The sequence below is a fragment of the Anopheles nili genome, chromosome 2, assembly GCF_943737925.1.
Source record: "Anopheles nili chromosome 2, idAnoNiliSN_F5_01, whole genome shotgun sequence".
NCBI lineage: Eukaryota > Metazoa > Arthropoda > Insecta > Diptera > Culicidae > Anopheles > Anopheles nili.
The window spans coordinates 34,859,791-34,873,873 of record NC_071291.1 but is presented as its reverse complement, the minus strand read 5'-3'; the positions used below and the strand labels follow the sequence as shown (position 1 = coordinate 34,873,873).

At 44.4% G+C, this 14,083-nt stretch overlaps 2 protein-coding genes across 2 annotated transcripts; one reads left to right on the top strand and one right to left on the bottom strand.

The window, feature by feature from the left end:
- Nucleotides 1–5,240: 5,240 nt before the first annotated feature.
- LOC128722181 (transcription initiation factor TFIID subunit 6) lies at nt 5,241–7,558 on the top strand. The gene is made up of 3 exons (XM_053816022.1): nt 5,241–6,098; nt 6,173–6,998; nt 7,143–7,558. The coding sequence occupies exons 1-3, from the start codon at nt 5,241–5,243 to the stop codon at nt 7,451–7,453; spliced, it is 1,995 nt and encodes a 664-aa protein (XP_053671997.1). The 3' UTR covers nt 7,454–7,558.
- Nucleotides 7,559–7,694: 136 nt separating this feature from the next.
- LOC128722070 (protein-lysine N-methyltransferase EEF2KMT) lies at nt 7,695–9,451 on the bottom strand. Its single transcript, XM_053815891.1, has 3 exons — nt 9,308–9,451; nt 8,312–9,146; nt 7,695–8,240 (listed from the first exon to the last, which is right to left on the bottom strand). The coding sequence occupies exons 1-3, from the start codon at nt 9,449–9,451 to the stop codon at nt 8,128–8,130; spliced, it is 1,092 nt and encodes a 363-aa protein (XP_053671866.1). The 3' UTR covers nt 7,695–8,127.
- Between the last annotated feature and the right edge of the window lie 4,632 nt (nt 9,452–14,083).

The following is a 14,083-nucleotide window of genomic DNA, read 5'->3' as shown; positions in this document are numbered from 1 at the left end:
TGATTTAATTTCAAAAGGATTTCAAAACATCTAAAGTAAGACTGTGGTGATCAACGAACGTTATACTAAAGTTATTTTGTACCTAACCACCTCATAAACGCGAGACGAATCGTGTTTCGAATTGTTTGCACTAATCACATTTATAGTAATGATTTTTTCTCGCTTTTGCACCTTGCACAACGTGAAGAACTAATATTATAAATAGCTTTCCATTCTTAGCAACACATTTGTTTGTTCGAATTAACACATTGGTATAAACATACGTAACAAAACGTTTTCAAAACACTTTATTCGATCACCTAGCTTGCAAATCCGCAATAAATTTATTTCCGAAACGGTTTATGCAGACGTTGAAGAAGAAAAAATTAAAACAGCATCGTCCCTGATAAGGACCGGTATGGGTTCAGCATGAATTTGTTTACGGTCTTACGGTACACGTGCGGACGCTCACTTATCCTCTTTTGCACACCACCATCGGGACACCGCTGCCATGCGCTCCGGAATTTAGGATTGGCACGAGAGCGCCACCAGGCGTCTCCATTGGGAAATACGATGGTCTGGGTCTGGGGTTTGTTTGGTCACCGGCATCAGCTCTGAAGGCTAGGTAGGCGGTGGAGCTTTAATCGAAAACTGCCCGCCTGCTGTCCATTCTGATTTCACACATCATTTAGTCAAATATTTGCTACGATCACAAATTAATAACGAAAGGAAAACGACGATTCTGCTCACCGGCCGAGGCGCGTGGTCATAACTATACCTTGAGTTGGCGCGCAACTGTAGGTGTTGCTCTTATTGCCTTTTTTATTGCTTGTCTCCTTAGGAGAGCTTGCTTTCAAATATTTCATGTCAAACACCGTTTGGGTATCCCGTGATGTTTTCATTTTCTTGGCGTCGCCGAATGTACGCCGCATGCACATTTCAAGCGCTTAACGAATGCAATGGGTTTGGCCAATATTTTGCCAATTATAAGCAACTTGGTTTGTCGCCAACCGATTAATTTAGACGTGCTTTGACAACCGCAATACCAGCATCGATAGGGTGCAACGGTTTTGAAATGACAGTGGATTACTCGCAAATCATCACCAAGAGACGGATTTTCGACTGTGCAAGCCCACAAACCGAACGAAATGAAGCGCATAATTTCACAACGATCAGCAGTAAGATGCAATGGGAGGGTGGAAAGAAGCTTGACCATCGCCTGAGATATTAGCAAACCGAAACCAAAAACAGACCACCTACCGCAAAATGATCAGACAAATAGCGAATTTCATTTAATGTGCCGAAAAACACGTTCAGCACAAACATAAAAATCAACGATACGACTAGTGGTGAACTCGAGTGAGTGGTGAAGAGTACGTAATGGTAGCGAATAAAGATTTGAGCCGTAAATTGTAATCGACTTCTTCAACAACAGTGTTCATGACAAGCTAAAAAACCTCATGTGCAGAAAACTCATCAAGTAAATAACTTGAACTGTATACATAATGTTTCCTTTAACACATTGTTGATGTTATTATATTATGCAACTTTATCTTATATGAATGCAATTTGCAATTGTGCTTAATATAGATTAAATTTAAATTAAATCCAAATCGTAGAATAAATATAGATACCGACGCTATGCAAAAAACAGAACGTCATTTGAGAACATTTAAACCGTTTTACGTCAGTATTTCAACCTGGCGCAATCGTGTGACATTGCAAAACGATGAGAAAGAAGGCACCGAGACAAGAAATTGTACCAACAAACGAAATGCTTCATTTTTCTCAGAAGACTATGATCTTTGACATTTGCAAGGGTAATATTCTAGTGGTACGAAATAACGATTTACTGCACAACAATAATAAACTTTCTGCGAATTTGAGAGCATGCTACTGAAACCCCAGTGGGCTACTTTCGTTCTTACGTTGAAAGTAGCATTTTCACAGTTTTTTGCAACACGAAAATGGACAAAATACACTACGGTCTTTATAATTCAAAATAATAAAAACTTTAGATGGTGATAGAAGAACGAATTATTTTATTATGAATATAAAAATTAATATAAAACCGAGTGTCATTTACCAATACAATGAAAAAAATATATCGCATCAAGTAAGCGGGAAAAAAGGTCAAAGAAATCATAATATTATTAACATTAATTTGATAATCTAAATATATACTACGATGTAAGGTTTTTGGAGCGCAAAAGAACAAAAACTACACTTCATAACGATCCATCAATAGCTAAGTAAAATTTATATTTGCACAGAGCCGATCCAAAATCCTAAGCATGCTAGAAGATTTTACGCTTCACCCGCCCTCCATCTCACTGTAAACATGCCCTAACCGTCCATAGAGCAATGACGCAAATCCTATTACGTCATCCATTCAAGGAATCCCACCATTACCACCACCACCAGCAATAATGTTCAGGAAGGATACGGTTAGTTGATTACTATTCGAATAGCGGTAGAAAATTGTAAGTCAAAAAAAATCCGAAAAATCCAAATAATAGCGCAACCAAAAGTCAATAATGATGGTAAATCGCTCGTCAATTGTTCCGAGTCAACATAATGTATTGCGTGTATTGAGGTAATAGATATCTCCACCACTTGTTTGCATTTCCGGATATTTTAAAATTCATGTTTTTATTGTGTTTTTTTTTTGTTTTGAGTGTCTATTGTATGTGTTTTGTTTTGCACTGAAGATTGTAGAAATTTTCTTTTTGAGCTTTTGAATGAGCTTTTGAATGAATTCAAGGACAGGTGGGGAGATGGCATTTCAATACAATTAATTCCAGATTCACTCTATAAATTTTAATGCGTCATACAGCTTTTACTAGATAAAACGAAGATATTATAATAAGTAAGAAAACAACGTTATTTAAAATATAGGATAAAACAAAATGTTCACAGTTTTTGCTTTTATATGTCCAATACACATTATCCATCTCAAAGGGATAACAAGAGTATAGTATTTCGCAACATACCGCCGGTTCAGCGCACCGAATTTATCACATATCTATGCACGTTTAGATGATGCAATATTGTCTTACGCTGATAACAATCCATCGGAAAGGAAGTGTGTTGTCACACAGTTTTTGCCAAAATTGACAAAAGAAAGTTCTGGTTAACGGGGGTTCAGGCCACGCGCAGCAAACATGGACTACATGGCATTAAACACAGTGCGGAACAGGCGCAGAAAACGGGATGGTACGTGCTGGTTAGCATAGAAAAAAGTCTATCAGCAGCAGCAGCAGCAGCAACAGTGAAACGTGCTGGCTATGTTACGACAGCTGTTGTCAAATTTTCAAGGTTTTGTCATTCTTCCGTGGGCTCTTGTACCGTTGCCACAATTTTGTCAGTTTTTTTGCTTCTACAAACACACTCATCTGGCTTGCTCTTCTATACTATGTATAAGTTGTGTTTCTAGTCGAAGTAGGCAAAGAAGAACCGACCGGCAAACATGGAAACCAAGACTTGTACGCAGGAGCATTGCACTGAAGCATTTTCCCTACGAATTACCTGTAAAACTATACTTGGTTTGGTTTGTATTGATTTGATTTCCTTAACACTTCGTTAATCACATAACTGTAAAGGCTGGAAATGAAACTGTTCAAAGTCCAATAGCTAACGCACAACAATTATACGCAAACTGTAGAGGGTGTGATGAATCATAGCTCCTAGCACGCGCGTCTTGTTAAGGGGGGGCCATTAGCCAGCTCCTCAGGTACTTGTTTCGTGATCAATAAAATTGAGTTACGATAAAAGAAAAACTAGATACGAGATTTGTAAGCAATTAAAGTAATCCGAGCTGCACGCTAGCGCGGCAAATGAAAGCAGCAACAGGAACGTCATTTTATCCTTTGGACATAATTGAAACTAATCTGAGCGATCCTTTCTACCCTGAACATAAACACCGCGCAGAAGGACGTAAAGCATGCAGTTTTCTTATGAAGATAATCATTTTGTAAAAAACATACCTGTGCTATCTTGGACAGTTTTATGTTGGCCGTCTTTTGCAAATTGCTGATTTCCGAAGCGAAACCCCGGGGAAGAGGATTATGCCGGGAACGATTTTTGCACCAATTGCACACACTCTGGTAGAAAAACTCTCGCTCTCACTTGCTCGCACGCAGCAGGGCGCGCACACGCGGAACACACGACGGGAAAAACGTACGGCGGCCACACGTCAAGCAGGGAACGACACGGCGATACACGCGGTCCGCTTTCCAATGCACACTGCGAAGGTTTGATTTTTCGCACGATTAATTACTTTGCCCCGGCGATGCAGTCGCGCGAAGAAAGTGGTCCTCGGCAGTTACTATGGTGCGTGCTACCGAGATGTTGCTTGCCCGTGCGATGTTCCGGTCGGGCTCTATGTTCGCAACAAATTCCGGTCGGATTGTTTCCGCAGAAGGACGTGGGAGTAGCGCTGCAGAAGAAGACTATGGATCCGAGAGTTTGCAAATCGATTGGCCTCGACTTTTGGGGCACCGGTATGCACTGATCGATGAACGCGGTGGCGTATTCGCCGATTACGCACAGTTTAATAAAAAGCAAGCACCACAGAATACGCCGTTGGATGGTGGTTGAAGGTGAAAAAGATTTCAACTTGGCGTTTTACCTGAGCTGTCAAAATTTTCATTTCAGACCCATTTCCACGATCCATACGGAAAACCAGATCAATCAACAAGACCCAATCGACACACGGAGAGCAAAATATTGCAAATATATTGACTTTCACAAAAGCTCTTTTTTCAAATATTTTAAAAAGGCATCGATGTACAAGAAGTGCGATATGAAGGAAAGACCGCTCGTACGGCCTACATGTTAGGGAACGGATTTCATGCCACTTGAAACAATTTTACCAACAAATTTGAATTCAAAAAACACACACGAGAGCTTTCATATGTTCACAACTTTGTCGTAAACTATATTATTTTTACGTTATTCAGCTTAACCATGTGTTTTTGAGTAAGATGTATTTTTAAATGATTTTTTTCGGTTGGCTGTTTTATGAGCTGCTATCATTCACAGATCGAGTACGAGCCCTACAGCGCGTAACGCATCGGTAGCAACTGTCAGTAACGCCTCAATCATATCATATTTGACTTTTCCGTATACCTTCAGCGTCTAAACGTCAGTAGAATCCGTAAACAATTGACGCGAATTGGACGGGGTTGCAGCGTTCGTATATCGTTCTGTCTTTAATCGCTTCGTTTTAATGTGAACCAGCATCCTAATCAGATACAACAATGGGTGACCGCGAAAAGACAATGTACGGATCCACGCTTTCGCTGGAGTCCATGAAGGTAATCGCCGAAAGCATCGGTGTGGGCAGTCTTCCGGATGATGCTGCTAAAGAGTTGGCCGATGATGTGTCGTACAAGCTGAAACAGATTGTGCAAGATGCCGCCAAATTCATGCACCACTCGAAGCGCATGAAGCTGTCAATCGCTGATATTGATCACTCGCTGAAGGTACGCAACATCGAGCCGCAGTACGGGTTCGTGACACCGGACTTCATTCCTTTCCGGTTCGCTTCCGGCGGGGGGCGCGAATTGCACTTTATCGACGAGAAGGAAATCGATCTAGCCGACATGGTGCAGGGACAACCGCCAAAGATTCCGCTCGAACCATCTCTGCGAGCTCACTGGCTCGCGGTGGAAGGCGTGCAGCCAACCGTGCCTGAAAATCCACCTCCGCTGTCTAAGGACGTACAGGCGTTGGATTCCGCGAACCCGGCGCATAAACTGGACAAAACCAACCAAAAGGACACCACTGGCAAACCGACAATTAACAAGCACAAACTAAAGAATTCCGAAACCGTCCAGGTTAAGCAGCTGGCCCAGCACGAGCTCTCCGTTGAGCAGCAGTTGTACTACAAGGAAATCACCGAAGCCTGCGTCGGTTCGGACGAGGCACGTCGGGCGGAAGCTTTGACATCTCTGTCCAGCGATCCAGGCCTGCACGAGATGCTACCGAGGATGTGCACATTCATCGCGGAAGGTGTAAAGGTGAACGTTGTGCAAAACAACCTCGCGTTGCTGATCTACCTCATGCGGATGGTTCGCGCTCTTCTTGACAACCCTGCGCTGTATCTGGAGAAATACGTAAGTGAGACGTGCGTTGGCGGAAAGTGACTGACGTTGTTTAATTACACTCCCTCTCTCATTCTTTATTGCAGCTGCACGAGCTTATTCCATGCGTTTCGACGTGCATCGTTTCGAGACAGCTATGCATGCGCCCGGAACTCGACAATCACTGGGCATTGCGTGACTTTGCGGCCCGCCTGATGGCCCAGATCTGCAAAACATTCAACACTTCGACAAACAATCTGCAGACGCGCGTGACGCGTTTGTTTAGCGCTGCGCTTCAGAACGACAAAACGCCTCTCTCGTCGATGTACGGTGCCCTCCAGGGTTTGTCCGAGTTAGGCACGGAGGTGATCAAAGTATTCATAATACCACGTCTGAAATTCATCTCCGAGCGCGTCGAACCCCTGCTGCAAGGCACCACCAGCAACATCAGTAACACTGACAAAATTGCCGCCGGGCACATTCGGGCGATGTTGCAAAAAAACGTCCCGGCAATACTGAAGAGCCTGCGCAACCCACCGGATCTGGTTGAGGATTACAAGCGTGACTACGGATGTCTTGGGCAAACGTTACACCAGGGTGTCGTGAAAGCGCGATCCGCTTCTCCATCGTCCGGGACATCCGGTGGAACGACAGGCGGTGTTGGCGGTCAAACGGGTCCAGGTGCTCCACCGGTAGCAACCTCGATTACCGTGAGCTCGAGCGGCAACAGTAGCAACACGGTCGTTCTTACGCCAGCCCCACCGAGACCACAAACTCCGCAGGCTTTGGTGACGAAAACGATACCGGCGACGGCAATCCAGCGACCGGTGGCAACCGGTGGTTCTGCAGCCGTTCTCACTTCTACTGGACAAGTGTCGCAGCAAAAGTTCGTAATCGTGCCTCAGCGAACACAAACGCCTTCTCCGTCGCAAGGTACGCAAAAAAAAGAGAGGTTTCCAAATGGTTCAAGCTTACTTGGTTTCGTTTTTATTTCGTAATTTTCATTTCCATAACTTCCGTTCTTTTTTTATGTTGGTTTGTTTCCTGGCATTCAACTTGTCGTTCGCTGAAATGTAGACGATTTTGTAGGTCCCATCATCCAGCGACGAGCTAGTGGATCGAGTGGAACCACGTCTACTATTCAGCTGCAATCGAACCTCATCAAACTGGAACCTGTACCGGGTGGTACGCTCACGGGGACAGCAAATCCGGGCTCCGCTATCGGGCAGAAGGTGGTCATCATAAACCAAGCCCCATCGGGACCAACCGCGAACATAATCGCCAAACCAGCGGCATTTCTTCCTACCACCGGCGGCAACGGTCACGAAAGCCATGACGATGTCATACAAGTCCCGCCCGAGCTGGATGATCTTTCGCACTTAGAATGAGCCCACTAGAACGCGCGCGTACGCGGGGACCTATTGCGTTTCTATTTCTTTCTACATCGTATTATAATAACAGAGGCACACCGGGTGCAAACGGTCAACCTGCTCTTTGATTGCCGACGAAAGAAAACGGGACCAACCATATGTATCGGTACATAAATCGCTCTAATATATTTAGCATGCTAGCTATAGCACATGACTCGACAAAACTGGACGTTTTAAACAGGTTACAGGTTGAATTGTTCCGCTCGTGGTATGCTCGTGTACGGTGTGCATAAGTGTACTTTAAGGTTTGTCTATTTATTTTAATCTATTTATTTTTTTAGCCTAAGCTTTATACTTTGCGTTTCTTTATATGTCTTGTTTCGTCTAGTCCACGGGCTGAGGATATGTCGCCCATGGCCAATGTTGGTCGTTAAGAGCGTGCGGTGCAGCAAGCCGTGCATGTGCATGGCCGCGCCGTTTAAGCACGAAGGAGGTTACATCATTAGCGATAGCGAGTAAGAATAGATGAGTGATATAGTTTCGATCAATTTAGTTTAAGATAAGTACATGCTCAACGGAAGCATATAAGAGTAGGTTGTTGTTTTGACGTAGCGAAGTGAAACTTGAAAAATGTTATCAAAAGACGATGGGAGAGAAGCAAAGTTCCGTGCAGCGGTTGCTATTGTTCGTTCCTACGCGAAAGCCCTCGAAATCGTGAAGATCCGTATGGTGGAAGCGCTGCTGTCCCAGTTGAAGTGGCGCGATGGTGAAACCGTCTCCTCGTTGATGCGAAACTTCGCCGTGACTGTTATGGGAAGGACAACCGTAATCGATTACTTTGGGCTGTGAGCGTTGAGAGACGATTGCGTTACTTACTTAGCAGCTGCAGGAACTCATTCAGCGTATCCTGGTTGCGTTCGGTACACGCCAGTACGAATTTGCACCGATTGTTTGACAGGCAGAAAATGTAGTTCAGCGTCGACAGAAGAGCCGGAAAGAGCGTATGATCATACACGATGTCCGCCGCCACGATTACGTCCGGTTCGATCAGCTGGCTGAGGTTGGACGCACTCACGTACTGCCAGTCCAGATCCATCACGCCGATCAGCGTGTTGCCGCTGTCCAGCAGCAGGCTGACTAAAGGATTGTCACAATCCACCGATGCGGCGTTCGGAAAGTTAAGCTTGACGTTTTCCTTCAGCGCGGAGAGCACTGACGAGTGGCAATCAGACATTACGATGATCGAGGGTTCATAGCACTTCGCTAGGTAGATTCCGGACAGACCCACGCCCGAACCGAGCTCGAGGATGTTACGGCCGTGAAAATCGTCCCGGTTGTTGGATATGTGTTCGCAAAGTGCTTTGGCCGCCTGCCAGCTGCACAGCCCAGTAGTTCCATCCGACACGAACGCGCCAGATTCCTTCAGCGAAATGACACCCTGCCCGTGCGGCAGCTCGTAATGTTTGTAGCTCAACCCGATGGACGGGTCGTCCAGGGGAAGCTCCGTTCCAGGAGCAAGCATCGCGCAGTATTTTTCGTACAACCGATCGTGCTGCTCAACGTTCATCCTTGACAGCTGTGCGATAATGTGCTTCAGGAACGCCGCTTGATAGTCGAAGCTGAGCGGATAACGTAGCACCAATGGATGGTCTACTGTGACGTCCAGCAAGCGGGCCTGCTGCTCCCAGGACAGTTCGTTGTTTAGCAAACCCTACACAGAGGCACCGGTGCGCGTACACAACAAAACATAGAACAAAAAAAGAAACGAAAAGGAAACCGAAAATCGAAATAATACCACCGTGCGAAGCTGGATCGAATACAAGGACACTACTCCTTCGCTCACTTCACAAAAAGGACGTGGTCCCTACTCACATGCCACCGGATCGATCGAACCGGAGTGCAGCAGAGAAATTGTTTGCTCACAATCGCGAACGTACTGTCGTCGGTTGTCGCTGGTGCTGCGGCTACCTTAGGCGGGTTTCTCTCAACGTTTGCCACGCTGCCGTTCGGTTTCATTATTCTATTTTGTTCACTCGGCATACATCAGTTGCTCTTTCCGGCAGGCAGCCGAAACGGCCCCAACAGTGCCCCGTTCGCTGTAGATGATCGTTTGTTGTGAGGTTCTTTGCGATATTATTAAATTCATACTGCACACCGTAAGGACGAGCAAGACGAATGCACACGGCCGCAGATTATCGATCAACGAGTATCGCGACGACCGCGGCCGTTATAAAACAACTCAGACCATTCGACGTCCCCGACGCGTTGTTGTGAATTTTCCTGCGACAAAAACAGCAAATATCATTCAGTTATTTTTACTTTCATTCGCCTTCATAAATACCCAAATAACAAACCTTTCGCTTCCGTTGGTCTTCGACGGTGGTTTCGCGCAAGGGGAAATATCGCTACAGATGGTATTTATACGGTGTCAAAATTAATTTTAATTAACGTGCCCCCCACAGATGATGTATTCCGTCTTTTGTGACTGTTTTTTCTTTATTATCAGTATTCTTCGTTTATTAATGCCAAACCACTCGTCACGCAACGGTCACACGATGGTTTATTAGTTCCCTGGATGGAGGGTGGTGCCAATTTGTCTTCCCTGTCGGCTACTACCTCCGTTTGCCTGCGAATCCTTAACGTTCTTAGTGGCGCACCCGTAGTCTTTGTCCTCGCCAAGCACTCTCGAGGTCGCCTTTTTCACTGCACTTGTGTGTGCGCACCTCCCCGGTACATGCTACCTTTAGCACATAGCTATACATGAATCGCAACGCGCGCGCTCAACTTTTGGGAACTTTTTTCACTTGAACTTCTTTGTTTTCGGTGCGATAAGCGTGATACCCGAGTGATGTTGGTGTGTGTGTGGGAGTGGTTTTGTTTTAAAAAATATGCTCACAATTTTCAAACGTTAGTTATTACTATGCCATCAACGAAGCTATTTATGACGATTCTATGTTGGAAAGTGGTTAACTCATGCTTTGTTCGTACAAAGAAAATATGTCTTATCATAAAAAATAATAAACAAGCTCTAGGCAGCGTGTTTAGATTCAAAAACCATGTGACAGCATAAGGTGAATATAGTAAACACGAAGATATGCGGGTGATAGGGATGGCAAGGTGAATGATTCTATATCAATATTGTGTGTATAAGATGAATGGCTTTTACCGAAAATTGACTACTCTAAAAAGCATATCTCTATAAATATTGTTGTCATTTACACTAAGTAGTAATTAGTCATATGAAAATAAACTATATTTCTGAAAATCTGGTCATGTTCGTATCGGATTATTTACTCTCTATCAAAACTCTTTCGGAGTAACTGTTCCTTTCGGGAACAAATAGCTCTTTGATGACGTTTTCCAAGAAAAAATTATTTCAGTCCAAGTCGTTCAAGGTGTTGTGTGTAACGCTGCGCTGCGTTCGTTCGTTCGGTGAAAACGGTCGAAAACTCGGTGCGTAACTGTGCGTGCATTCCGTCCAGTTATCGGAAATTGGTTAGTAAACGTCGGGTAGTCTTGTGTTGCATAAATCATAAACCGAAATGAAATATCGATCGTGATTGATTGAGCTTAGCACGGGAGCAATCGATGAAAGACTCTCAAGTTGGTCGTTCTCGTTGGCTGTGCTGTGCGTAAATGCTCTTACGAGTTATTGAACGTTTTCTTATGCGCTGCATCGTTTCTTCTTCGCCGTGACGGTTGCAATTTGGCTCTTACCCTTTCGTTTGATCTTACTGCCGCCAGACAAACGCACTCATCCGTCTTCATCGTCGGGCATGTAATTTTCGTCGCCGGTTAAAAATTACGGCGCCGTGCCAATTTCTGGGAGCCTTTCGTTCCCTTCCGGACGCAATTTTACTGCGCGATACGAAGCGAACGATCGATCTCCGCGGCCACAGCACCTGAGGACGAATTGCTCCACACGTAGATTGTTTTTCTGACCGTTTTGCACAATTTACCTTTCTCCTACCGATCGGCGAAGAGCGTCGAGTGTACAGCACTTTCTTATGTCCATCCCAATCTTACTCTTCCGAATTTACCAAATTATGTGATCCATCGATTTGTTTTGAACTTGATACATAGCGGTGATTTTTAGTTCTCTGCGTTACGTGAAAATTTGGTGCAAGTGTAGTGATATCCAGCTTTCGAAGCCTCGTGAAAACTAAAACAGAAGACTAAATCTACGGCCTAATATAAGAAAAAAAAGCACGGTAAGTCCAGCAAGCAAGTGTTCAGATGACTCATCACCGCGCCAAGATTTGCCCTCTAATCCCTCCTTAGCTTTGCGTACGGAGCAACCATGGTCACCTTGTGGTTGTTCTTCTTTCTTTGCAAAGTGGCTGTACAAGATGATCCAGCTACAGGTTCTCTTGTCTGCACCATCTGAGAGCACGCAGTTCCAATCGCACTTAATTGACAATAAGTCAGGTTAAATGGTCAACTGTCGCCACATCAAAGCAAAGGAACCAGTCGAGGGAAATCGTGCAAAATTTCAAGTCGTTCCGATCTTGCAGATCAGCACATGGAATTAATTAAGATAACGGGGCACGCCTTCGGCGACACGCAGCTGAAACAATGTCTGGAAGTGATGAATTGAAGCAACTCAAGTCAAAGACGTCTTAATTTCTAACAATTCGAAAAGCGTCTAGTAATTGGACTTTTGTAAAATTGAACACCTCCTAATGCATGGATACCATCTATTTTTGGACAGATGAAGAGATTTTTGCTTTGAAGTGTACTGTTTAGCAAAGGTTTCTTGGATCGATCGATGGATACGGTGGATGGTAAATTCATCTACCATCATCGTCATGGTGTTGATGGGAATTGCCTTGACTACGGGTCACATCGATCGCGTTATGAAAGAAGGGGAACTAGAGACATTATGGAAAAGGGTCAACTCTCACGGTTCAACGGTGCCGGTGTGCATAGAATGGCCAGAGGTTTGCTCGGGCGGTGCCCTTTTCCCAGCATTGGCTCGGTATCGTTGGGTTTTACGCGACACCGATCACGCATCCAGTCTTCCAGTCGCGTCGAGGTTTCTTTGTTGCTCTTTTTTTTTTCATTCGCTTTTCCATTCAAAGAAATCCCCGTGGAGTGCATATGTCGCATTTCTTCTTCTTGTCTTCTCCTGATCCCACCCGGGCTCCCCTTCCTTTGGCTGACCTTCAGGGCAGCGATCGTTTATAATTTTGATTAAACTACCCACGCACAGTCACTCCCCGAAACCGGTGTTTAGTGAAACCTTAAGCATGAATTTCCTTCGTCGGTTTCTTTCAGTCTATCAAAACTTCCCAAAAAATTCTCATCTCTCTGAGAAAACAGATAGTAAAGTGGCGGTGTGATTTTTGAAACTTTTCTCAGAATTGTCGTTCTCTTCGAAGATTAGGTTACGGTAATTCGTGGATCGGCGGAAGAACATCGTAAAGAAAACACCGACATAGGATTTAAAGGTCTTTGGTTTTCTTTTCTCACTGCGTCAAAACTACATCAGTCTATGGCGCCACTTGAAAGGATGTGATTTTGCTCAAAACCTCCTCAACACTGAGCGAAAGTTGACTTAAGCTTACTTGTGAGCTGTTTCAGATGACAATGGTATAAAAAAATGCTAGCGTCAAACGTAATACGGTCTTAGAAAGCACGATCGTTACGTATGTAGCTAAAGCGATTGATGAGGATGTGAGGAATTTTGCCCCATTCCTAAATTATGTGACCGATTTGAATTCGGATCAATTTCATTTCCTTTACTAACAATCTCCTTAGAACGCTTGATGAAACTGGTAACGTGTGGGAACGTAGGGAAAAACACACTGAAATCCACCACCGAAGAGTGGAACGACGAGATGTTAGAAAAATGGAAACAGGAAACAAGGAACAGTATAAAACTTAAACCACAGAAGTCATTCATTATTCCAAGCCAAACGTATCAAAACAAAATGAGCAGATTAAGCCTAGAGAGAAAACAGTTCGAAGACACCACTGGCAAACAGGACTCGGAAGAAGAAGATTGGTTGGGGAATAGAGATTACAGCAGCTTCTCACCTCGGCCGGCAGGTGTATAAAGGGGCTTTCTACCGAACGGATGTTACGATCGTATAGTCAACATGGTGACGACTTAAAACCTGCTGCTTATATTTTCCCTCGCCTATATTGGATAGATGCCCAAGCAGGCAGCAGGAATATGTTACCCGAATATGTGTTTCTTCTGAACAGTTTTTTTTTCCTGATCCAGTTTGGATTTTGGTTTGACCGTTTGCTTCCCCTTGGTTCCTGTCTCTCGTCACCGTTGCTATCAAACCGGCCTCATTCACTTTCACCAACGGCTCTACGCCGTTTCGGGAATACATTAAAACGAATGGGAGTTGGCTTTCGATTGGTGGCTTTTTGTTTCTATCGCATATTATTATCGAGCGCGAGTATTTTAAACCAACCCAGTTGGAAAGGGATCTCAAGGGCACACTGTGAGAGTCGTACTTCATATTATCATGCCGTTGAGATTGCGTTAGCACTCTGGGGATTTGAACGTGGCCTTTTGATAGGAAGCCTGTTTACTGATAACTCGTGTCGTCGGTGTCTAAAACGTAGCACTTATTGGTCTGGAATAGTGAACACGATAGTTGTGCTCAAGAGGAGCTTTTTACTTTGTTTTCT

Excerpts from the sequence above, each read along its gene's own strand:
- LOC128722070 (XM_053815891.1), bottom strand. The coding sequence starts at position 9,451 with ATGAAACCGAACGGCAGCGTGGCAAACGTTGAGAGAAACCCGCCTAAG. Across the intron at positions 9,147-9,307 it reads TTCGATCGATCCGGTGGCAT|GGTTTGCTAAACAACGAACT; the intron begins GTGAGTAGGGAC and ends GCCTCTGTGTAG. Across the intron at positions 8,241-8,311 it reads TGAGTTCCTGCAGCTGCTAA|TCACGGCGAAGTTTCGCATC; the intron begins GTAAGTAACGCA and ends TTCCCATAACAG.
- LOC128722181 (XM_053816022.1), top strand. The coding sequence starts at position 5,241 with ATGGGTGACCGCGAAAAGACAATGTACGGATCCACGCTTTCGCTGGAG. Across the intron at positions 6,099-6,172 it reads CGCTGTATCTGGAGAAATAC|CTGCACGAGCTTATTCCATG; the intron begins GTAAGTGAGACG and ends TCTTTATTGCAG. Across the intron at positions 6,999-7,142 it reads AACGCCTTCTCCGTCGCAAG|ACGATTTTGTAGGTCCCATC; the intron begins GTACGCAAAAAA and ends GCTGAAATGTAG.